The following is a 24,206-nucleotide window of genomic DNA, read 5'->3' as shown; positions in this document are numbered from 1 at the left end:
ATTTGAGCAATGATCCATTTTCCAAGTCTCGTCCTCAGTTCTTTGGGGTGGGGGGAGGGGTTTAAGTACACATGGATGAACTAGACTTGGAAAAACGAAAATTTAGACAGGTGAGTCTACGAGGCACGCAAAAGTCCAAAATATGTGCACAAACAAGGGCTAAGAGTGCGATTAGAAGTGGAAACGACGTTTTACAGATGCTTTCTAAGCCTCAATAAAATACAACCTCAGTTGATAGACCACGACCTCTATGCAATCCTCGACAAACAAACTAAAAGTTGCAAGCCACAACCCAAACTGAGGTGATGATTTAATACTAAAAGCTCGTGTGATGCAGAGACTAGTTCAGTTCACACAATGGATGCACTAGACATGAAAGTTATGTTTTCACATACGCAATATCCTCTGTTCTGCCTTGACACCAATAAATGACAGCTGCTATCTTCTCTATCAAATTTCCTCCCAGTGAACAGCCTGCTTGACAAATTTGCACCAAATTTGGGAGCCGACAACACAAGCAATTTGTGAGCTCCGAGTGACACTTCCAAGCAAGTCAAGTCACTGCGCCTTAAGTGCTATCAGTGTATCTGCTGGCAATTCCACACAAACGCACACCATCTTTATCTATAGTTCCTTCTGGCTGTTGTCTCCTGCAACATTACGTGCTGCCTGGGCCTGAATGGCATACTGCCTTAGCATATCCTTGAGTTTATCTACTAACTCTAGGAACGTTGGCCGTAATTGTGGCTCACTGAGGTGGACAAATAAAAGTTGCATATTAGTTAAATGCATAGTAATGCTAAAACAAACAAAAGATAATGAGAAGAAAGATACATTGAATTTTCGGTCAGAGTGCTTAAAATTTTAGTCAGTAAGTCAAATTTGGAAGCTGCAGCCAGTAATACTGACATGTCACCTTTAAACATAAATTTACTAAAATTCTAAGAGTGTTCAAAATTTTAACAAATTAAAACACCTTCTGGTTTACAAACATCAAGTACGAAGAGCCTCACTCTGATTATGTATTGTCAAGTTATTAAATGTCATGAAACATCTATATATGTTTAGATGTTGTGCCACTACAGCTTGTCAAGGACACACTCCAGGGGCAATAATCATATTCTTAATAAGCCTATTTGCTTATCATGATGGCAATAAGAATAAGATACAAACCTATGCCAACAGCTCTCAATAATAGAAGCCCACAGTGGATCAACATCCTTGGGGATATCTAGCCGCTGATTCATGAAACCTACAGCTCCAATCACCTGAAGTGACTCCAAAATAATTGTTCTCAGCTATATGAATACATTTCCTTCTGATTTTTTTCACTTTTGGGTATTCCTTTGGAGGTTATGGGGTGTTCCCAAATAAGGGAATCTTTTGGTATGTAATCCATGTGGAAGATGAAAATACCTGCATTGAGTTGAGGCTATCCCAAGGGATCTTTTCCGTTGCAAGTTCCCATAGTATTACGCCAAAACTGTATATATCAGCCCTGAATGTAAGAACCAATATCATTAATTATTCATGAATCTGCATGAAATTCATCAAAGATTTAAAGTCTTATTTTGGCATACTTCTCATTTGAAGGTTCATTGCGAAGAACTTCTGGAGCCATCCATTGTGGCTGCAACAGAATGTAGTTTAACATAAGTCAGCCAGGAACTTGAAGTTTGAATATAAAGGTCAACTAAAGTAGCTCATATCGATATGCTAAGAAAAAGAGGTCCTCAGTTCAAGTTGGATACCGTTCCTTTCCCATTCTTTGTTGTTAGATACGTCTCATGCTTAAGACGTGACAGACCAAAGTCCCCAACCTATAAGATGTATTACTTGCATAGTGAGAATCTCAATACATCTAGAAACTCCAAGTGACAGAGGTTTTGGAGTTTGGGAAGGAAATTCAGCGGCTAACCTTGACGGTCCAGTTCTTGTCCACAAGAAGATTTGAAGTCTTCAGATCCCGATGAACTATTGGTGGGTTGAAATGATGAAGATAGTTCATACCACGAGCCTGAAGAAGCAGCATATAGAAACAAATTACAATTAAATAACATGATTTACCTTGGTAATGCCAAAATCCCAGACATTCAACATTATTGAAAAGAGAGCATAATCTGAAAACATGTCCGAAGATCATGAAAAGGAAAAGTAAAAATGATGCTTTTCCAGTAGAAATAACGGATGCTACTTATGCTGATATGAAAGACATAATTCTTCAGGACCCCCTGAACTATTTTTATCCTAATGAACCCCCTGCACTTGGCAGCCATCACCTTGGACGCTAAGATGGCAAAGGGCGTGGAGATCCTCTCTTTTAGGCCCGTGGAGTGAAGAAATTGAGAAATCAAAAAATCAGCTTCCAGGTGGGGTATTTCCCAAAGAAGCCCGTGGAGTGAAGAAATCAAAAAATCAGCTTCCAAGTGGGGTATTTTCCAAGTGTTAATTGCGAGTGTCATATACTAGTATGTTTTATTTGTTCCACTTGTGTATTTCTTCTTGCTTCTTATTATGCAATACATATTTAACCAAACTTTGTATTTCTTTCTCAGTAATGGAGTTCCACCCATGTTCTTTTCAAATTCGACCCAAAAAGATGATCCAATTATTAACAAGATATGTTTCATTTTACATAAATGTCAAATGGCAGCACACGACTCTCATTTCCATCAGCTGAGATTAGTCAGGGGGTCAAGGCTATCGAATAGCCAAGTATAGGTTGGTAATTAGGACAAAAAATTAATTCGGGTGCACACTGAATAAACGGTGCCAAGTTCAAGGGAATCCCAGATATTATGCATAATATGAGATGTTTTAGGAATTACAGATTTCATAAGGAACTCACTATATCTAAAGCCATGTGAATACGTCGTCTCCATTCTAGTTTGGATGCATTTCTTTGTAGTAACCTAAACAAACTTCCTCTGCATTAATGGGAAATGGAAATGGTTTGTAAATTACATGATATCATCATAATAATAGACACATTATCTCATATAATATGAGCATCACAAATTTATTCAAGAACTGAGAATTGACCGTGGCAAGAACTCTGTCACAATACAGAGGTGTTGAGGTGAAGTTACCGCACCCATGAAAAGGAGAATATTTGGATGTCGGAGACGTTTCATTAGTGACACCTGCAGAAAAGCAAGTGATATCTCTTAGAAATGCTTGTCGACGAAGCTCAATCATAGAAATCCAATGGCCATGCTTGAATTTGAAACTCAAAAGGATATGTTATATCTGGCAGATCTACAAAGAGACATATTAGTCCTTCAGATGATTATACGTAAATATCACATAAAATGATTCTCAATACAATGCTTCATTATAACGACACTTTTCCAAACAGGAGTCCTCTAATACAATATTAGTCGGCACCTAAAGTAGAAAGTGGAACGTAGGAACCCAGGAGAAAATTAACCAAAAAAAAGGAGAACTATAGAACCATGGAATTCTTATTTGAGGTCACAGAAACTTAGACATGAGCAAGAGAATTACTTCCAAGCAGAGATCTTTTGATACAATTCAAGGTGAGTGGCGAAACCAGGAACTCCGTTAAGGGTGTTCAAGGTTTAATACATACATACATACATACATACATATATATATATATATATATATATATATATATATATATATAGACACATAATTTAAGTAATGTCCTTTGATATCACCTGTTTCAGCCTGTACTTCATAAATTGCTTCGGCACAAAATAAGAAACGATCTCTCCAACACATAAATGGTTGTGAGTTCACGTTCTCATCATCTATACATATATCATATCATCATATTATGCTAAAAGTGTGAAGCTCCTTAGTTGAAAGTTAGTTTACGAAAATACCCTTTAGACATTTAGTGACTTTTATCCTTGATTGAAAAAAATAAACCACATAATAAATGAGTACCAATCATGCGTACAGAAGAAGGGAAAAACAGCTGAAATGGCTGATACACTTAATTATAAGGAGTTTCATCTACCCAACTTAATTAACCATTACACATTATCTCGTGTTTATTGTCCTATCTTCTCAGCTCCCATCCGTAAGGTAAATCTTCATTGGATTGCCAGATTTATAAATTAAACATCATCATTTTTCTTTCTCATTTTCTGTTGCAACAATTTCATGTATCAAAAGAGAAAGAACAACAATGACATCTCCTTAAATCATACTTCCAATGCATATTGTTGAAGAGGGAAAATTCAAGAACTCGTGCCAAGGCCTGCTCCCATGTTTTTTACTTCAAATTATTTAACCAGTAAGTATTTGGAATCTTTTTTCCTATGCTACATGCACACAATATTTCTTATCAAGATGAATTTAAATGTTATGCTTTATTATTTGGTATATGTGTCAGATTAGTCATTTTTATTAAGGCTTGATCTGGTTTTACACTCTTTATAATTGGTTGCTTGGGTTATTTTATCACGAAATTAGTGAGAATTCTGCATTTTGTAGTCATATTATTTTTTTAAACTAATATTCTTTTACCAAATCACAAATGACAATTCTCATAATTTCAAATCCGACAAAAGGTACATGTGCATGTAACTACGATCACTAATAAAAAAACAGGAATTAACGACGATCACTAATTCTATTAAGTGATGGACTAGCGACGGATTATCACCAAATCCGATTAGATATAAGCAATTTAGCAACAGATCAATTAGCGACGAAGTTCATAGCTAATATCATTTTTTTGTAGTGGATAATGTTTTGATAGCAATAACTATTATGTATCTCTTTCCAAAAGTCACTGTTACTTCCTTGCAGGTAAATACAATGAAATTGACAAAAATCCACTAGATGTCTTAAGGAAGACCTATATCGATCGAATTTATATGCACGAGCTTCTACAAAAATGCTACTTTCATTCGAATACAACTTCTTGATATGTATGCTTCTACAAAAGCAAATAGGCTGCAGTTTCTTAAAGAAAAGGCAGAAGCTTCAAGACGTGACATATTTACAACTATAACTGACGCTGGTCATATTTAAATTTAAATCATATTTGAGAAATATTTAAGAAAAATAAGAAAATTGGCAAACTAAACATTTGGTATATTGGAAATACAAAATTAAAGTTGTTCGAAAATTATTTTGTTGCAATGCATTTTATCATCAATTGGAGGATATTATCTCACATTTATCAAAAGCAATTTACAGTACACTTGTGCTTTGCGATGACAATAAATGTAACTCGAAGTCATTCATCAATTTAAATTTGCATTTTTCCCTTCAAATATTATTGTAACTCATAGCACACAGGTTCTACTATTATTATGCTACTTAAAAATATTTGTACTAATTAGTATGGAGCACATGTGCGTTTGATATCTAGGATGTATAAAAGTAATCTCTGACTTATATACACTATAATTTTCAATATACTCGCTATATTTTCGTATGAAGGGTGTTCAAATGACTACCTGCCCTGCTACGTCAATGAGAGTGGTTAATGCATAGAACTTCACGGCCGATGTGAAGTGTATAAAGCAAGACCTTAAGAATATTGCTTCACTATTAGCATTAGATATGTTCGTTTGATAAAAGTGGCTTTCCAAATAAGTTCTACAACTTGGTATATCTAATTCTCGTATAACAATTAAAAATTCAATTAATACCTTACTGTAATTATGGACAGTTATATAGAGTCATACATGTAGATCCATCATACGACCAAATGCAAATTTCAAACACATCAATGATGAGGACAGGGAACAACTCTGTCAGGGTTGTGAAAAATCTTATATTCATTATTCTCTTATCAGTTGACAGCCTACAATTCTCTAAACAATATTTTGCTGGTTTCTTCTATTCATTGACATTTACCACAAAGATGATCATTGCTTTGCCACATCCTAGACCTCATTAGAGCTACAGACTTCCTGGCTCTCATGAACCTAAAACTACAAAAAAACTCAATAATAACTGTGAAACTACTTTGGAAAAACAATTTCCAATACGGAAACAAGTAAAAACTTTTCATAACTTATTCATGAGAAACATACTGACCTCCTGTCTGAAGGAATATATGACATCATCAGAATATTCTTGCTTGGAGAATACTTTAACCGCAACATCCTGCAAACCAAAGATATCACTTTACAAAAGTAAAACAGCAGGAGTTCCACTCCTTAAAGTAACCAGTTAATCAAGAATTCAAATCACATTCATAGAACATGAGATATGGCATGTCAAACACTATATAAATACTGGCTTAAAGCACTTTAAAGTTTTAGACATTAAAATGAAATGGAGCATATAATGAGAAAAAGCAGCAAGAATTTAGCCCTTTTCCCCCTTTTTTAGTGAGTGTAAGCTCCCATCAACTTGATAACTTATACAAGTGATATCTGATAATTAAAACATTTCATCGCACAGTATATGTTTGGAAACACATAAACACAGCTTCTAAGGACATTCTCTGTGAAAGGAATGTCATAAAAGAGTCAGAGAACATACTGATCCGAACCACAGCCCATGATAAACAGTTCCACAAGAACCTATTGACACATAAACAAAGAGAAAGTGAGAACAATTAAACAGAAAACACGAGAAAGTCTAGTAAAACCATAAAAGACATAAATGTGATAGCTGTAATGCAAAAATGTAGTCATTGGGAAAATGGTATATAAGCTTCGAAAATATGCATAGTACGGGTTATCTCTTCAAGGGTGGCTCAGTTGGTTGAGCATGGGGCTTCCATAATGGAGGACTCAGGTTCGAAACCCCCTGCCTACAGCAGCAGGGGATTTTCTTTCTGGGATGAGCTCGTAGCAGGGCGCTTGCCTAGTGCGGGCTATCTCTTCTGTGTGGTTTGCGGGCTATTGCACAGAAGCGGGGTTTACCCTGTGCGCACCCCTAGGGTAGCGGTTGCGGGTTCTCGTCATTTAAAAAAAAATATGCATAGGAGTAATTGTTGCTAAGTTTTGTCCGAACTTCTGATTGTTGCTCTGAACATCTATAAGTACTATAAAACAGAGAGTGACAGCATCATACATGGGTAATAACCCAATTTTAATTAAGGAATATTTTGTCTTTTAATAAAAATAAAAGAAAAAGAGAATGAAGAGTTGCTAAAAAAAATACAGAATTAAAAAGGTCTGGTGGTCCAAGCCATCAGCCGTGAAACAGTGCATAGAAACGCAGAAGATGAACAGAAAAGAAAGGGGGAAAAGGAGAGGAAAAGTGGGGGAGAAAAATAGGGATTTTCAACCCAAATCATCAAGGTAATGACTCTAATCTTTTCTTTAAGTTTATTACGTAATTATGGGTGAATTTTTATGGTGAAAACATGGGGATATTTTGAGGGATTGAAAAAGTTTAGAGTTCTTCAACCAAAATCATTGATTTGAAAGGGCAAACAGTGTCGGATTTTAGACTTCTATATATTGTTGGAATCGTCTCGCCGAGAGCTTTCCGAAAACATATGTCTTGTCGGGTTCACTGACCAGAGAGCGTTTTCGTCCTTTAAAATTTTACTAACCGTTTCAACCTTTAAAAATATAGAAGCGGTTTACCCTAAGGGCTTTGACCAAATCCGTTTTTGTGTAGTTTGAGGTGATCCGGAGACTCGAGAACGCAGTTTTGGTTTATTGGAGAGTGCGGTGAAATGTGAATTTGAGGTAAGTGAAACTTTAAGCTTTGGGTGCTTGCTTTTCAAATCCGTTGTAAAAATATGTTTTCTCTGCCCAGTCCATGTGTTGGGATGAGCGTGTGCTTGGCAAAATAGGTGGTCTTTGAAGCCAGCCACATATATTTTATTTTCAGGTACACTAAACTCAGTTTATGTATTGTTTCGTGATGTGATACGGATCACGGCTGTGAGCCATGAGGTTGAGGCAATGTGTATGCTTCCCCGAGCATTGTATCTGCTCCTTGATTTCACTGGGGCATTGTGTATGCTTCCCCGAGAATTGTGTATGCTTCTCGACATATTTGGCACATTGCGTATGCTTCCGTGGACTCGTAGTGTTGATTAATTTTTCTAACTGTCGTTCATGACAAGTCCTTTGTGTAAATTGTGTTTAGATATATAGTATTCTTGATAAAGTATAGGTTTAGACCCTTGTTGGATATAATTCCTGTGTACAAAATTTATGTGCTCGTTGTGTGTTTGTATTTTCTAACACTTGTTCCAAAGGTATTTAAAGTGGCGGGTCGAGCATCTTACTGGGTTATATTTACGTATAACTCACTCCTTACCTGCATGGCCATGCAGATACCATAGCTGAGAACGAGGCTTGTGGCTGAAGATCTCATGAGTGGATTATGAGGTGAGCCGCCGCATTGTTCGTGGAGGCAGCCATTTCAGCTTCATCTAGTTTATTTCTAGTTATTCTCTTTGTTTTGGGTTTATATGCCCGACATTCAAACCCATTTAACTCTGTTAGATGCTCAATGATTTTAGCGTGGTATTTGGGCTAGAGTTATATTATTCAACTGACTGTCAATTTTTCCATCAATGGATTACGGATTTGGTTGGTAACTATTTTGTATTTAATTACTAATAATTATGTGGACCTGCACATATTTTGTTAGTGTGCTTGTGTAAATGATTAAAAGTATGTGATATGGTTCACCTGGCGGGTGGTGTGTGTTGGGTGCCAATCACGTCTAGGGACTATTTTGGGACGTGACAACATGCTTGCTAATGCCTTAAGAAAAGAAAAATGGTCCAAAAAACTGATAAGACTTATCTTGCAAAATTTTAGCAGTAAACAAGAATTTGACGTACCTTGCCCAATTTGTTCGCCGATTGTCAAGTCCTCCCACAAAATTTCATAATCCAAGCAGTCAGTATCAGTGTCCACTTTATTAACAGCAGTACTAGTGGTGCTATCGGTACTACTAGCACTGCTTGTGCTATTAACATTAAATGATGATGACCAGGATCCCCAAGCCTCGTTGGTAGCTGTACGGTTACTTTCAATAACCTGATCGTCTGGTGTTGATACTGCATTAGAACTCTTGAAATGATTCCACTCATTATCTTGGTCATTGTTTAGCCAGGGCCAAACAAATTTTGTAGTCTTTGCTTCTGATACTTCTCGCTCGTTACCTTTCCATGGCCATGATAAGTTCTTCTTAACCATCCATGCCTCTGCCTTTGAGGTTATCATCTTAGAAATCCCAGGTTTTCCGTCACTCTCATCTCCAGAATCTCTTGAGGGTTTTTCTGGAGAGTGCTCCTCTTTTGCAACATTAGAGACTACCCCAAATGGAGAAACGTGAACATCTCCCCTGGGTGTACTTGCTCCACTTGAATTTGCATCTTCCCTTTGATCCAATAGAGCAGGCTCAGAAAAAGCATGATCAGAATGGTGACTATCTCCACTTCCACCTTCCCGAAGGATGCTGCCCTCTCCAGTTTTCATTTTTGACTTAACCTTGTTGCTCATCTTTGTAGCCTATTTAAAGGTTTTCATCATGTCAGTACATAGCCACCTCATACAAACAAGTAAAAATAAAAAGTGAAAAGAAAGCATGTCAAACAACTCCACACTAACCAAATTCGATATTTTGGAGGCAATGGCAATTTGCAGAGGTTGCTGTGGATCAAGTCCAAGTCTTGCATTAGCAATGCTTCTAGGCCTACCAGAACTTTTCTCTGGTTCTATATGCTTCACCTCCGCAGATGTTTCTTGAAAAGACCTCGCATCAGTTGATACACAAATAATACCAACAAGTGTACCATCATCATCAAAAAGAGGAGTATCTGTTGCTACAACTAAAAATCTTTGCCCTTGCTTATTCTTCACAGGAAATTGTCCAGTCCAATTCTCACCCATATGCACTCGGTGTATAATTATTTTAGCCACAGCATGATCCTTAGGATCTACCATCAGCTCAAGAAGATTCTGCCCAATAGCTTCGGCGGCTGAATAACCATATAGTTGCTCAGCACTTCGATTCCTGCACGACAGTTACAAGCCAAATTTGCAGAGGAGGTAAATTTGTGGTTTAGACCTACATTATAAAGACTCAACAATAACGACCATGCATCTTAATCCAAACTAGTTGATATCGTCCGTATGAATCCTCAATTTCCATTCTGCTCCATTAAGACTGGTTGCAGTACTATACTCAATAGTTTGTTTTTAAAGACTAATGGAGGTTCTTTAATAGTAGAGGTTCGCTACAACATACATGCTTGATACCTATCCAGCACAATATTATTTTGATACCAGAGGTGTCCGGGCCAGCCTGCTCGCACCTCGACTAATTTCACGGGGTACCAACCACCTCCCACCAGCACAAGCACAGATACCATGTAATCCACCAAGGATGGACAGATGGAAAGAAATCACCGTAATTTTGCCTCCGTCGAGACTTGAACCTGAGACCTCATGGTTCTCAACCCTATCAGAGACAAAACTAATCCCTAATAAGCTGACTTTCCTTTGTTTTCTCTCCCAAATACCTACCAGAAAAGGAAAGGCAAGCAACAAGGATACTGCACCTAGACAGGAAAAGCTAACCTGCTATAACATGTTAAACTATATGATGATACCATAAAATCTATAACTATTAGGGGTCGTTTGGTAGGATGTATTAGAGAAAATAATACATGTAGTAGCTTTGGTATTATTAATCCTTGTTTGGTAGTGTTTCTCAACCATGTATTAGTTATACACCCTATTCAGTACTCTTCTTAAACATAGCAAACCATTGTATCAGCAATACAAGGGTTATTAATACATGGATAAGCACGGTTAAAGACAGAACTGCCCTTATTACATCAAACCAAACAATGGATAAGAACTAACCCCAGCATAACTAATCTCAGTATTACTAATACACCCTATTCAGTACCATTCTTATACACTCTACCTGTATATAACTTAAAACACAAAACAAAAATAAGAAGACTGAAGAGACGAGAACTGAGCAGACATTTTTCCACAAATAGCAAGTCTAATTACCAGTAAATTAAGCGAAAATTGAGATCAAATATATGGATAGCTTGCCCCATGGATTGCAATATGCTGGAATACTGTCTATCACTAAAATTCACAGCAGCTGGACCTCCACCTCCAGAGCTGCTAGCACAAAGCTCAGTTCTACTACTAGTCTCTCTTTGCAAGGGCGATGAATGGCGATAAGAAGTGGACCCCTTTTTCCATAACGCATCATTAGAACCCCTAAGTCTAGGTGGCCTTTGAGGGGAGATAGAATGAGACCTTTGCTCCCTCTCTGATTTGCACTCATCATTTGTAACCATAAGATTAGACATCTCTTGCTTCAACTGAGCATGCCCTTCCTCCAATTCTTGGATCTTCTTTAACAACACCTCTGTTGCTGGTGTTGTACCTTTAGTTGTCTCTTCCATTCCACTACTTCAATTTTGAACAAACCCCACTTCAAGATTTCAGCTCAAAATTCAATCTTGATAAAATACCACTTCAAATTCCAATTTTGAATAAACCCCACTTCAAGATTTCAGCTCAAAATTCATTCTTGGTCAAACCCTCAAGATAACATCTAGGACTATTGATCTAATGCCAAATTTGACAAATTAAAAAACACTCACTATATATACACAAGACTATTTTTGCACATTTTGCAGCTCATTTCTAGCTGAAAAGAAAAAAAAAATCTAAGAAAATGGTAAGCTCAGATACCCTTCAGTAAGCAACCCTTTTCAGCTTTTTCTCTTTTCTTATTTTTAATGGTTATTTTGTGAAGAGTATTGTGTTTTTTCTTCTCTTCTTGGCTTCTCCGTTTCTTTCTCTAATTGATTATGGCCAATTGTTTATTCTTTGTTGTGACCGCCAAAATGTTTTCTATTCTCAAAATAAAGAGCGTGGGAGTAACGCGACTGGGGTAACCACTTATATTATTGTTGGGGGGTTTGGCTTGTCTGCTCCAACATAGAGTCACTCCCCAAGCCTTTCATCTTGTCCTTTTTTTACTTTTATAACTAGTTTTTTATTATTTATGTTTACCGTTTCCCCACTCTCTCTTTATTTTTTTAATTTTTTTTAATTATTACACTGAGTAGAGGAAGAGAAAATAGGAGAGGAATTATAAGGTTAAGAATTGAATCCTCACCAATAAAGTGAAAGTTCATATAGCAATCAATTGAGCTACTAAGATCCCTAGATTTACTGTTTCCTCTCATAAATATTAGACATGAGTAATTTATTCTCCAACTCTTTCCTTTTAGGAATAGTGAGGTACGTAGAATAAGGTAGAATATCCCAAAATTAAGTTTGGGATTATATTTAGATTGTATATGATTGATAATATAGACTTATTTATTGTATTTGGTTGATAATATAAATTTATCTTGGGATAAATTTATACTGTCAACTAAACATAATATAAATTTATATTATGTTTAGTTGACAGTATAAATTTATCTCGAGATAAAGTTATACTATCTACCAAACAAAATATAAATTTAATTTCAAACTTAAACCTGGAAATTCTAACTTATCCCATCAAACTTGGATTATTTTATTCCACCTTCCTGGAGGAATAAATTAGTCAAAAGATTATGATCCCAAGCCTATAATTCGGGAATAGTTTAGTCTGTGAACCAAATGACACCTTGCCACATATAATCTTAAGCTAGGGAAATTAGAATACTCTCTCCGATTTAAAATAAGTGTTCGCTTAGCCTTCAACACAATCCTTAAGAAAATATTAATTACTAGAAAAAAAAATTGATATTTTAATTAAATTGTGCTTATTAAATGGTATCTATTTAGTATAATTTCTTTATTACATAAAACTCACTTATCTAAATAAAGATAAATATGAAAAAACAAAGTTAATTTATTTTTTATTATATAAGTGCGCACTTAATTTGGACCAAAGTAAAAAAGGGCAAGTGAGAACTTATTTATAATCGGATGGAGTATAATTTAAGGAAAAGAAATTGGGTGATTATACTAGTATTCTATTGGATGTTACGTTGAAAAGAAGAATGGTAAATACTTGGATTGTATATTTCTAATGATAGTTGTCCTATAAGAAATTTAGTTTAACAAGAAGTATGGGATAAGTGTAGAGTTCAATTATTCAATTAATATCCCCCGTCAAAATTGGATAGACTATACCTAATAGGCCAATTTTTGTGTATAAAATGGAAAGAGGAGAAAAAGGAAAGGATTAGATCGATAAGGTTGCTAAAGTTCTTTAAAAAAAAGTGGTGTCTAACTCATCTACTAAAAGCAATGGGAGCTCAAGCTGCTCAACTCAACTGAATTAAAGGAGGCGTCTATATCTAATCAATTAAAGTGGAAAAAGTATGCCTTTTGCTAAACTGACGTTTGTTGTACATTTCCATTAATGGGGAAGCATTTTGGTTCATTTTTAGTCTCACCGCAGAAATGCATTCTTACCTTTTTTTTCCCTCTATTATTCTTGGAGGAGGAGTAAGCACTTGTTTTTCACCTAGTATTTGATCTTTCTTGTTCAACACATTGCATTACCACATGGTAACTCAAAATCCATTTCCTCACTCTTTTATCTCTCTCTGCCTCTTTGAGTGAAAGAAATGGAGAAGATAAAGACGGATCAAGATTTTAAATAATATAAATATAATATTTTTAGTAAAGAAAGTGTTCAAGTGTACATATAGATCTCCAAATGAACAACAAAATAATTAAATTTCCCATTGATTGGTTGGAAATTGAAATTAACTTTTAACCTTTGAATCTTTTAAAATAATCTACTACTTCAATGAGAGGAGTGCGTTCCTATTTTTCTAGACCACTCATCAGAAAACTTAACCAGGTCAATTTAATAGAGGGGAATTTGTTTGCGTGCACAACATTGACATGTGTGATAGAGACCTGTGTGTGGAGAAAGAACAAAAAAGTATTGGCACATTTAGTATGAGAAAAAGACAAACATGGTCCCTTAAATATGAGAGTAAGTTTAAAATAATTCCTTAACTATGCAGTTAATAGTTTTGGTCCTTTAAGTTTGTCACAAGTTAACAAAAATGATTCCTTAATTATAAGGATTGGTTAAAAATAGTCCCTTAAGTATGCACTTAATAGTTTTGGTCCTTAAAGTTGGCCAAAAGTTAACACTTTTAGTCTCCAATAAAATATTCATCGAACTTTGTTTGTTAGATTTGACTAGAACTATAAAAAAAAAGGAAAAAATTTGTGGGAACTCACATTTTTAGAGGTACACATTGCTAAAGAAAATGTCAAATACCTCGGGACAAAACCAGCGTAAGTAACTTAGAAATAGCAGAAACTACAAAAATTGTCAATACTAAATGCGAAAAAAAGATGGACAGAAACCGATGGATAAAATCAAGGGACACTATATTTTAAAAATTTCTCATTTTTTACGTAAAACAATGGACATGTGTCGGTTATTTTCGAGGAAAAATGCGCGGAAACTACTTTAAAAAAAAAAAAAAAGAATCACTACGTTGGAAGTATTTATTTTTATACCGGATTTTCAGTAAAAATGAGTCTAGTATATTTTATTTAGTCGATGAACTCGCTCGATTTTAATCAACAGAGTCCGTTGGTCTTTGCGTTTCGAGATACTATTTTCTAACATTATCAAGTCTGTAGGTTTTTCTTCGGTTTTCCTTATAACCGACGAACGTCCGTTGGTTTTGTCCTGAGATATTTGGTCTTTTCTTTAGTAATGTGTACTTTTAAATGTGAGTTCTCGCTGATTTTTTTATTTTTTTTCTATAGTTCTCGTCAAATCTAATAAACAGAGTTCGGTGAATATTTTATCGGAGCCAAAAAATGTTAACTTTTGGTGAACTTAAAGGACCAAAATTGTTACGTGCATACTTAAGGGACTATTTGTAGCCAACCCTCATAGTTAAGGGACCATTTTTGTTAACTGTGACAAACTTAAAGGACTAAAACCGTTAAGTGCATACTTAAAGGACTATTTTGAACCTACTCTCATAGTTAAGGGACCATTTATGTCCTTTTCTCCATTTACTATCAAATGTTACCATTAAAAGAATTTCACGGATCACAAAATGTCCTTACAAATAGACAAAACAATAAGCTTCTCTATCCTTCCCTATTTCTTCAATTCATTCACCATTTTGCCATTTACTTATTCCAATAATGTGACATCCAATATTGACTCAAATATAAACAAATAATCAACTAATTAAAATTTTGTAAAGGTTTATTGAGCTGATTGAATGTTGAGGTTATCAACAAGTGCGGCTAATGTCAATGTATTTTTTTAAGGCGTGAGGTGGGCAGTAGTTCATTTAACATTATTCTTTTAGTTTTCTATTTTTTAAAACTCTGATTTATATGGACCTTGGGATATTTTATTATGGTATTGTTGTCAGGGGTAGGTTTTGCAGCTTAATCACCTTATCGTATGACCACTTGCCTTTCGTTTCCAGCTGCATAATTCAATTCAACAAAACATTATTTCAAATAACTGTCCTAGTTGACTATTTCATATATACATAATTATTTATTTAATTATATACACACGAGAATAAGGAGTTTTAGTCATTATTATATTCTTCTACTCTATTTCCATTTTTATATGTGAGTCTCAATTGTGCTAATTTTCTCATGATAAATGGAGTAGTAACTATTTTCTACACAACACCTAAAACATGGGTATTTGTGAGTGTTGCAAGTTGGTTCTGTCGTATTCTGCAAGCAGACGAAGAAGCGTTAAAGAAGGTGGGTGCCAAGTGAGTATGCCAAAACGTCGGCTAGCAATGAGAATATTGGAAAGGAACATAGGAATATACTTGAAATGATATGCTAATTATAAATTTTGAATAGGAAAATTGTGGTGAGATAGATAAGATTTTTTCGCCCTTAATTAGTCAGGTCCTAGTCTTGATAATAGAAAATATCCCGAGAAAATGCTTACCTCTTAATGGACATGATCACATGAACAAGAATTAGTTGGAGCCGGATACCGAGTGAAAAATAAATAGAAATCTTTTGACCATAGGTCTCACTTATGATCCAGCTCCTACAACTGTTGATCTGGAGTCAAAGCAACGACAATTATAACGTCAAATTCTAAATCAGTTTAAGTCAACTATATGAATCATAATGTCACAATTCTGAACAAATTTAGATCAACTATGTGAATCATCAAGCTCCATTCGAACCCGTCTCCATTCTATATTAGTATTGAAATATAGTTTCTCTGGCACAATAAAATTCTCTATGCTTTTAATTGCTACATAAATCTCAAAGAGGAATAGAAGACTCCTAAAAAATGAAGTAAACATATTATCATAACTGAACCTTGATTTCAGTTAATTGATATCGCCTATATAGATCATATTTTTCCACGGTACGCATTACTCGCTAGCTCTACAAGAATTTAATCTGGAGTCGGCAAATGCATTCATGGTCTCAACCTTATCAGCTTAAGGCAAACTTAAAATTTAGAGAGTAAATTAAGAATTAGTCCAATTACCTGCATGCTTAAGTATAAAAGTAGAGGCAAACTCAAAATTAAATCTAGTAGATTAAGAGCTAGTTCATTTATACACACAATGTTCATAATGAAGAATATAATAAGCAAGACCCGTCCAAATTCGATAAATTAGTTCCAGAAATTAGTGATATTTGGCACCAAGATCTACGTTTAAGTGTCACTTTACCTCTCGTTCTTAAGACTTTAATCGCTAATTATATGTTGAAATCGTTGTATTTGCGCTTATGTTGGTGTATTTTGCGTAATCAGGTATAACAAGGACAAACGATGGAAAACCGGGCTATTTTGGTTGATTTTGGGATAAATGAAGCTTGCACAAGGTGACGAGATGAGAGGCCTGAAGTTTGGAACTGATGAAGACACAGGGAGACAATCAATGTGCCAGCCCCGCGTCGCAGGGGTGCTACTCATGTGTTAGCCCCGCGTCGCAGGGTCATGATGGAAAAGAGGGGCCGCTGACTGTGGACAATTTCGTTTCACGCCCGCGTCGCGGGCTCAACACAAATTGGGACCAAAACCACTGAAGAACCCGTGTTGGACCCGCGATGCGCGGCCAACACAGGAAAGCCCCAGTTTCAGTTGAGTTAAGCTAGGATTGGGACCCTTTTATTTTGATTTTAACCCTAAACTATAAATAGATGTTTTATTCGTTATTAATGATGTGCTGGGATTATTTTAAGACTTGTAAGCCGTCATCTTTACTTTCTCTCTAAGTTTTATTTTATTTTCATCTTTTCAACCCTAGTTTCTTCATCAATTCTTGTTGTTCATTAAGAATCATGAGTAGCTAAACTTCTTAATTCTGGGGTTGTGGGGAAAGACATGATAGTTGATTTGACGACAATTTCTATCGATTAAATTTCCATATTTTGGGTTGCTTCTTGATTTTTATTGTTTGATTATCTGGCCAATAGTTGAACACTATCTGTGGTGTGTGAATTGAACTAGGGACAGGGAATTTGCATGCGTAATAAGAATAAATAAGGCTTGTTCGATATAATCGTTTCGCTAATGATGATAGGAATATACCTTTTAGCCTTGCTTAGTTGAATACGAAGAATTAAATGCGTTCTTGTTACCTCTAACGATCATAGGGATATAGGCGTTATAGTAGCATCTATAGGCTTGTGAGCTACTCGAAAAATATTCATAAAGTTATAATTAACTCGTCAACTAGTAACCCAGGAAATAAGATAGGTAGAATTGTCAGAAGATCAACTGGATTGTCGAAACCCATGACCCTAGAACTCTTCATCATCTGATAAACCTTACAATCTTTATCGAAATCTTCTCAGTCACAAAAACACCCATCATAAATTGTTTACTTTTCAGTTTTAGTTTAGTCACAACAAACACTTTTATTTTCACTTTCTTGAATAGTTTTATTCGAATTTGAATTAGTTTAACAGTAGAATCTAAGTCTCCGTGGTATTGATGTCTGGACTTAAAAGTTCTATATTACTTGTACGACCGTGTATACTTGCGTGTGCGTTTGGAAGCAACAAGTTTTTGGCGCCGTTGCCGGGGACTTAGAAAAATTTACTATTTTTCTAATTTGAGTTTGTTTTTCTATTCAAGTTTTTACTTTTTTTCGTTGATCTACTTGTGTCACTTCAGGCTTCTCTGGTTTATGCCAAGCACTAGAAGTTCAGGAAAATCGTTAATTGATCTTGATCCCGAAATCGAAAGAACTTTACACCGACAGAGAAAAATGGCTGAGGAAGTAGCAAGACTTGCTCTTGAAGCGGCAGATAGGGAAAGAAACAGAAATGGGGATGAACAGGGTGCAAGAGATGCTGCGAGGGCACAAGAACAACATATTCTTTTGTCCAGTTATGCTAGACCTAGTCTAGCAACTATTGCCAAGGCTATCGTCAGACCTGACATTACTGAAAATTTTGAGCTGAAAGGAGGAACAGTGCGGCTGGTGCAACATACGTACCAGTATATAGGTAAGTCTAGTGAAGACCCGCATAAGCACTTGATGCAATTCATGTAGTTAAGCGAGAATTCCAATATAGATATGTTCTCGATAATTATATGAAGCTATCTTTATTTCCGTTCTCATTGATTGGTGAAGCGAGGGAATGGGTGAAAAATCTGCTTGTAGGTTCTATCACTTCTTGGGAGGTATTATCGAATAAATTTATCGACAGGTTTTTCTCACCCAAGAAAATAAAGGAGCTACGAGGGAATGGTTGACAAATCTGCCTGTGGGTTCTATCACTTCTTGGGAGGTATTATCGAATAAATTTATCGATAGGTTTTTCTCACCCAAGAAAACAAAGGAGCTGCAAGGGAGAATTGCTAACTTCACTCAGAGAGATTCTGAATGTCTGACGCACGCTTGGGAAAGGTATAAAGGCTATTTGTGAGATTGCCCACATCACATGCAACCAAGGGAAATCATTGGAAACTATTTTGTGGAAGGACTTAAGCATGAATCAAGGGCCTTGTTGAATGCTTCAGCTCAAGGGAAGATCTTAAACAAAACATATGAGGAGATGGAAGCTCTCTTTGAGTTGATATCCGAAGGTGCTTATGAGTAACAAGAGACGAGCCGGGGGTTACCACAGAAAGCTACTGGGGTTCTTCAAGTAGATGATGTCGCATCTATTGGGGTCGATATAAGTACTCTTGCAAATATGATGTTGAGGGCATTTCTTCAAGCTCAGCAGATCCAACCAATTCAACATATTCAGCAAGCAGCGTGTGTAAGTTGTGGTGAGCCTCATGATTATTCTAACTGAATACAGAATCCGTCTATTATGTGGGGCAGCAGAATCGTGGTGTCAGAAATTATGGGAACTATTATGGAAACAATTACAATCCTCCATTCAAAAAGCAGGACTTCCACAAGCCGAACAATTATCAACAACCTAAGGCTCAGCCAGCTAGCAATTTGGAAAAGATGACGAAACAACTTGTAGCTCAAACACAAGTAACGCAACAGCAGAATCAGAAAATTCAGAGTGAGATGCAGAAATCTATTCATGAGCTTGAGCGTCAAACGAGGCAGATGGCTGTTATGCAGAATGTCAGACCACTGGGTTCTCTTCCTAGTGATACTGAGAAGAATCCCAACTAGTGCAAGGCAGTCACCTTGAGTAATGGTAGAAAACTTGAAGAAGTGCCTCCAAAAAAAGAAGAACGTAGCAGAAGCAAAACTTATCCCTGCTAAGCGAGCTGAGCCAGATCTGAAAGTCATAGAGCAACCCGTAGAGGAAGTGGTTCGACCCCCCCTCCTTTTCCACAGCGACTTCAGAAATAGAAAGTAGATTCGGCTTGTAAGAAATTTCTTGAACTCTTAAAACAGGTACACATCAACATTCCTTTGGTGGACCTTTTGCAAGAAGTTCCAAAATATGCTAAGTATATCAAAGATGTGGTTGCAAACAAAAGGCGTTAGATAGAGTTTGAGACTGTTGCACTTACTAAAGAGTGCAGTTCTAGAGTAAGGAGTAAAATTCCTCCAAAGTTGAAAGATCCGGGTAGCTTCACGATTTCAATTACTATTGGCAATGTTGAAAATGGACTAGCATTATGTGACTTGGGGGCTAGTATTAATTTGATGCCTACTTCTGTGTCCCGAACTTTGGGCTTGGGTGAGACTAGGCCAACGACTATTACTTTGCAGCTAGCTGATCGATCTTTTGCTTATCCTGATGGTATTATTGAGGATGTTCTTGTGAAGTTAGGCCCATTTATTCTGCCGATTGATTTTGTGATACTTGATTATGAGGCAGATAAGAGTGTTCCTCTTATCATGGGAAGAGGATTCTTGGCTACTGTTGATGCTGTGATCCGAGTTAGAGATGAGAAGATGTCCATGACAATTGATGGACAAGAGGCGAATTTTGACGTGTTTAAAGCTACCAAGCTTCCAACCCATTATGAAGAGTTGAAAATGATTACTGTGATGGAGCTCGAGCTCACTAATGCAGAGTTAGATCACTTTCTAGCTTTGCAAGATCCTTTGGAGACAACTTTGGTGTATGGGGAAGACTTGATGATTGATGCAGAAGTCGAGGAGTTTCTTAGTATCCTTGACACTTCATATGCTTATTTGCGAGCAAAATCACCATTTAAGGAGCTAGACAGACCAGAATCGTGGAAGAAGCCGAGGCCATCTATCGAAGAGGCTCCACTTCTTGAGTTGAAGCCATTACCTCCTCATCTTCGCTACGCTTTCTTTGGTAGTGGAGACACATTACCTGTGATCTTCTCTGCTTATTTGACTGATGTGCAGGTTGAACGTGTGTTGCGAGTGCTAAAAGATCGAATTCGAGCCCTCGGGTGGTCAACAACTGATATTCGAGGTATTAGTAGTTCGTTTTGCATGCACAAAATATTATTAGAGGAAGACATCAAGCCTAGTGTTGAGCGCCAGAGACGATTGAAATCGATCATGAAGGAGGTGGTAAAGAAAGAGGTAATCAAGTGGCTTGACAGCTGCATTTTTTATCCCATCTCTGACACCAAATGGTAAGTCCTGTACAATGTGTCCCAAAGAAAGAGGACATGACTGTGGTGGAGAATGAGAAGAATGAATTAGTGCCTCAACGAACTGTTACTGGTTCGAGGATATGTATTGACTATCGCAAATTGAACAACGCCACCAGAAAAGATCATTTCCCAATTCCCTTCGTGGATCAGTTGCTCGATAGATTGGTTGGGCAGGATTATTATTGCTTTCTGGATAGATATTCGGGGTACAACCAGATCATGATTGCACCTGGGGATCAAGAGAAGACCACATTTACATGTCCATATGGCAGGTTTGCATTCCGGGGGATGCCTTTCGGCTTGTGCAATGCTCCAGGTGTTGACACCTAATTTTTGACCTCCCGTAATTTATTTTAGTCACTCAGAGTCACCGGATAATAAGTAAAATGAGCTGGGCACCTTGAAAGATTTAAATTATTTTTTATAAATTGTCCAAGTCAATATTTCACTCCTTTAAATTGATAAAAGGGGTTTGCATGGCATCATAAATTTATTTGGAAATTAATAAGTACTTTTATGAGATGTTTGTTAAATTTAATTAGAGAGAGAGAGAGAGAGAGAGAGAGAGAGAGAGAGAGAGAGAGAGAGAGAGAGAGAGAGAGAGAGAGAGGGTTTTCATTTATTTAATTGTTTAAAAATGTCAAGAAATCAGAATTTTGCAAATACTTTATCTCTTTTGATCTTTGAAAGTTTGAGTAATTTAAATAACATGAGCGATAAACTATTTAATCCTCTAAATCTCAAATTTTTATATAATTGCATGATTTGTTAAAAAAATGCATAAAATGTCCATAAAAGTTTTAATTAGGCTAATTAATTAATTAAGTAATAATTATTGCAAATTGATCATTTTTATATAAATATTTTGCCATGGCCACAATTGTAATAATCAGTTCATGATTTAAAGAAATTGGGGCCATTTTTGTAAAATTAACCTCTAAATAGTTTTATTTGAAATAACTAGTTCAATTTAATTTCGAAATTTGTTAATTAGGCCAAAAAAGGCCATAATTGAAATGATCATGCCAGGTTAGAATTAATTAAGGCCATTTTAGGCCCATAAAAATTTGGCCGATTTTTAAACTATTTTTGATAAAATAATTATGTCCTAATTTTTCCTATAATTAAAATTTCATCAATTTTAATATTTTTCTAATTACTTGTTTTTTATGTAATATACACACACACACACACTTGGTGTATACATAAACGTATAAGGGCCTTTTTAATATATATATATATATATATATAGTCAGATTTTGGATCGAGTCCAGCCCAAGACTAGGTTGAGACCCGACCCAATTCGTTTAAACTAATAAGAGGGGTATACCCCCACCCTTTAATTCATTTTCTTTTCTTTGCAATTAAACCCCACCCCCATCCCTTACCCGTTTCTCTCTCTTCCATTCTTGTGTAACCCTAGTGCTACCTCAAAAATGGCAAGTTTACAGAGCATGGCTGACAAATACAGCTACTTCATGCTTATTATGGTGAAAGCATTAAAGGGTGCACCCGATTTCATGTTCTTTTACCCGAATATCGTAATGAACCTTTATTTTACTCATTTTTTCAGATTTCTTGGTCAAAATCATGATTTTCTTTTGCTTTTAAGTTGTGTTGTTTATTATTTTTCGCAAGTTCCTATTGGTTCATGGTTGTTCGTACAGGTCGACCCAAGAAGGGTCAGATCTGGCCGCATGTTTGCTACACTCTTAGATCTGGGACTTTGGTTTGTTTTACTGAGTATTTATTTTTGGAACAAAGGTTTATCCCACATCGTTCATTGTTAGTCTTGGTTGAACTTTTGGGGTTCTATAAATAGAACCCCACTCTTACAAAAAACAGAGGTCGGAGAAACAAGGGAAAAATAGTAGATAGAGAAATAGAGGAAAAATTTGAAAGTTAAAGAAGTTGGAAAATTTCGTTTTTTCAAAAAATTCTTAGTACCTTGACTGAAAACAGTTGGGGTTTTCTCAGTTCTAAAATATTTTCTTACTTCATTTTATTTTTCGTGTGGCTGAGTTGCTGAGGTTGGAAGCACAAAGATCCCAAATTCATTCTTTTGTTGGTTATGCGCACAAAAGGTAAATTTTAATTCATTTTATTTTGTTGTTTAGAGTTTTGCCTAGTCTAAGAGTATTTACATTAGTTAAGTTGGCCCGTGGTTTGATACTTGTTAATGTTGGTTCTCACTGCTAAGAGTTGCCCTATTTGATTGTGTGCTTAACTTATGGATTTGCTTGAGGTAAACACAGTAGAACTAACGTGAATGTTGTGTTGAAACTCATTAGGAAGTAGGATGTTTGAACTTCCTATTGGCTTGTTTGTTCATGTGATTCTAATGTTCCAAGTTTACTGTGAAAGGGATGTGGTTGAAGTACTTTTTAAAAAAAATCCCTTTTTCTTTTCCTTCCCTCTTGAAGTCATGTTAGTTTGTGAACTGTAAGCCTAAATAGAACTAATGTGGTAGTTCAACTCATCTTCACTACTCAACTCCTAGGTGTTATTTAAATGAGATGAGGCAGTTTATGTGTTGATTTAGATGAATATGGATAGATTACTTGTAATGTGTGCTTGTGTTTATAGTTAGAAATCACATACTTTTGATAATCAGTCATGAACTACACTCCTTTGTGAAGCAAAGTCTTTTATCAAAGTCATCTTAATTATGAATGTTTTAACTTAACAAATTGGTTGGGATGCAATTTCTGATGTGTTCTCTTCTTCCAAAAAATAAATGTATACTTAAGTATAAGTTGAATCTGTTTGCTGCTCCTTTAAAGATACAATAGTATATTATTCCATTTTTCCTTTCCCTCATTCTTAAATGATCTTACTCACATGAAATAGAGTAAAAATAGGATCAGCTAATAGTTTACTACTTTTACCAATTAATAGTCAGATAAAAAATGGAATCGAGTTCAGTTTGAGTTTGTGGGTTGATAGACTGTTAATGGAAATACCTGTGATTATGTTATCATCTAACGTAGACCAGAGTGTGTGATAATTGTCTATGATTTGTAGCAAATCCTAGAACTAATGTGATTAAGGTGCTTGAGTGTGAAATCTGTTCTTTCCTTGGTTTAATCAAGACTTTAGTTTCTTGCTTGAACTTGTTGCTTAAACATGTGATGCTCATAGCTTGTCTTGTATGGTCCATGTCACTAGCCTTACATCTGAAAATGGTCTACTCCTAAAGGTTCAGAGTTTGGTAAAAAGAAAGAAATGAAAAGAAAGGATCTAGTTTAGGAAAT

The 24,206-nt window shown here is 35.9% G+C and overlaps 1 protein-coding gene across 2 annotated transcripts; it reads right to left on the bottom strand.

Annotated features, from left to right (window-relative positions):
• Positions 1-143: 143 nt before the first annotated feature.
• LOC132626716 (uncharacterized) lies at positions 144-11,778 on the bottom strand. 2 transcript variants are annotated; one of them, XM_060341675.1, is made up of 13 exons: positions 10,941-11,777; positions 9,525-9,930; positions 8,753-9,425; positions 6,478-6,518; positions 6,028-6,096; positions 3,043-3,143; positions 2,849-2,927; positions 1,919-2,017; positions 1,752-1,820; positions 1,581-1,630; positions 1,417-1,498; positions 1,174-1,268; positions 144-751 (listed from the first exon to the last, which is right to left on the bottom strand). In XM_060341675.1, the coding sequence occupies exons 1-13, from the start codon at positions 11,345-11,347 to the stop codon at positions 625-627; spliced, it is 2,298 nt and encodes a 765-aa protein (XP_060197658.1). In that variant the 5' UTR covers positions 11,348-11,777; the 3' UTR covers positions 144-624. The 2 variants fall into 2 exon arrangements, with proteins under 2 accessions (XP_060197658.1, XP_060197659.1); XM_060341676.1 differs by lacking the exon at positions 1,174-1,268 and having other exon boundaries at positions 616-751; positions 10,941-11,778.
• Positions 11,779-24,206: the final 12,428 nt, after the last annotated feature.

Source organism: Lycium barbarum, chromosome 2, assembly GCF_019175385.1.
Source record: "Lycium barbarum isolate Lr01 chromosome 2, ASM1917538v2, whole genome shotgun sequence".
NCBI lineage: Eukaryota > Viridiplantae > Streptophyta > Magnoliopsida > Solanales > Solanaceae > Lycium > Lycium barbarum.
Note: the sequence above shows the minus strand (reverse complement) of the source record. Positions and strands in the feature narration are given on the sequence as shown.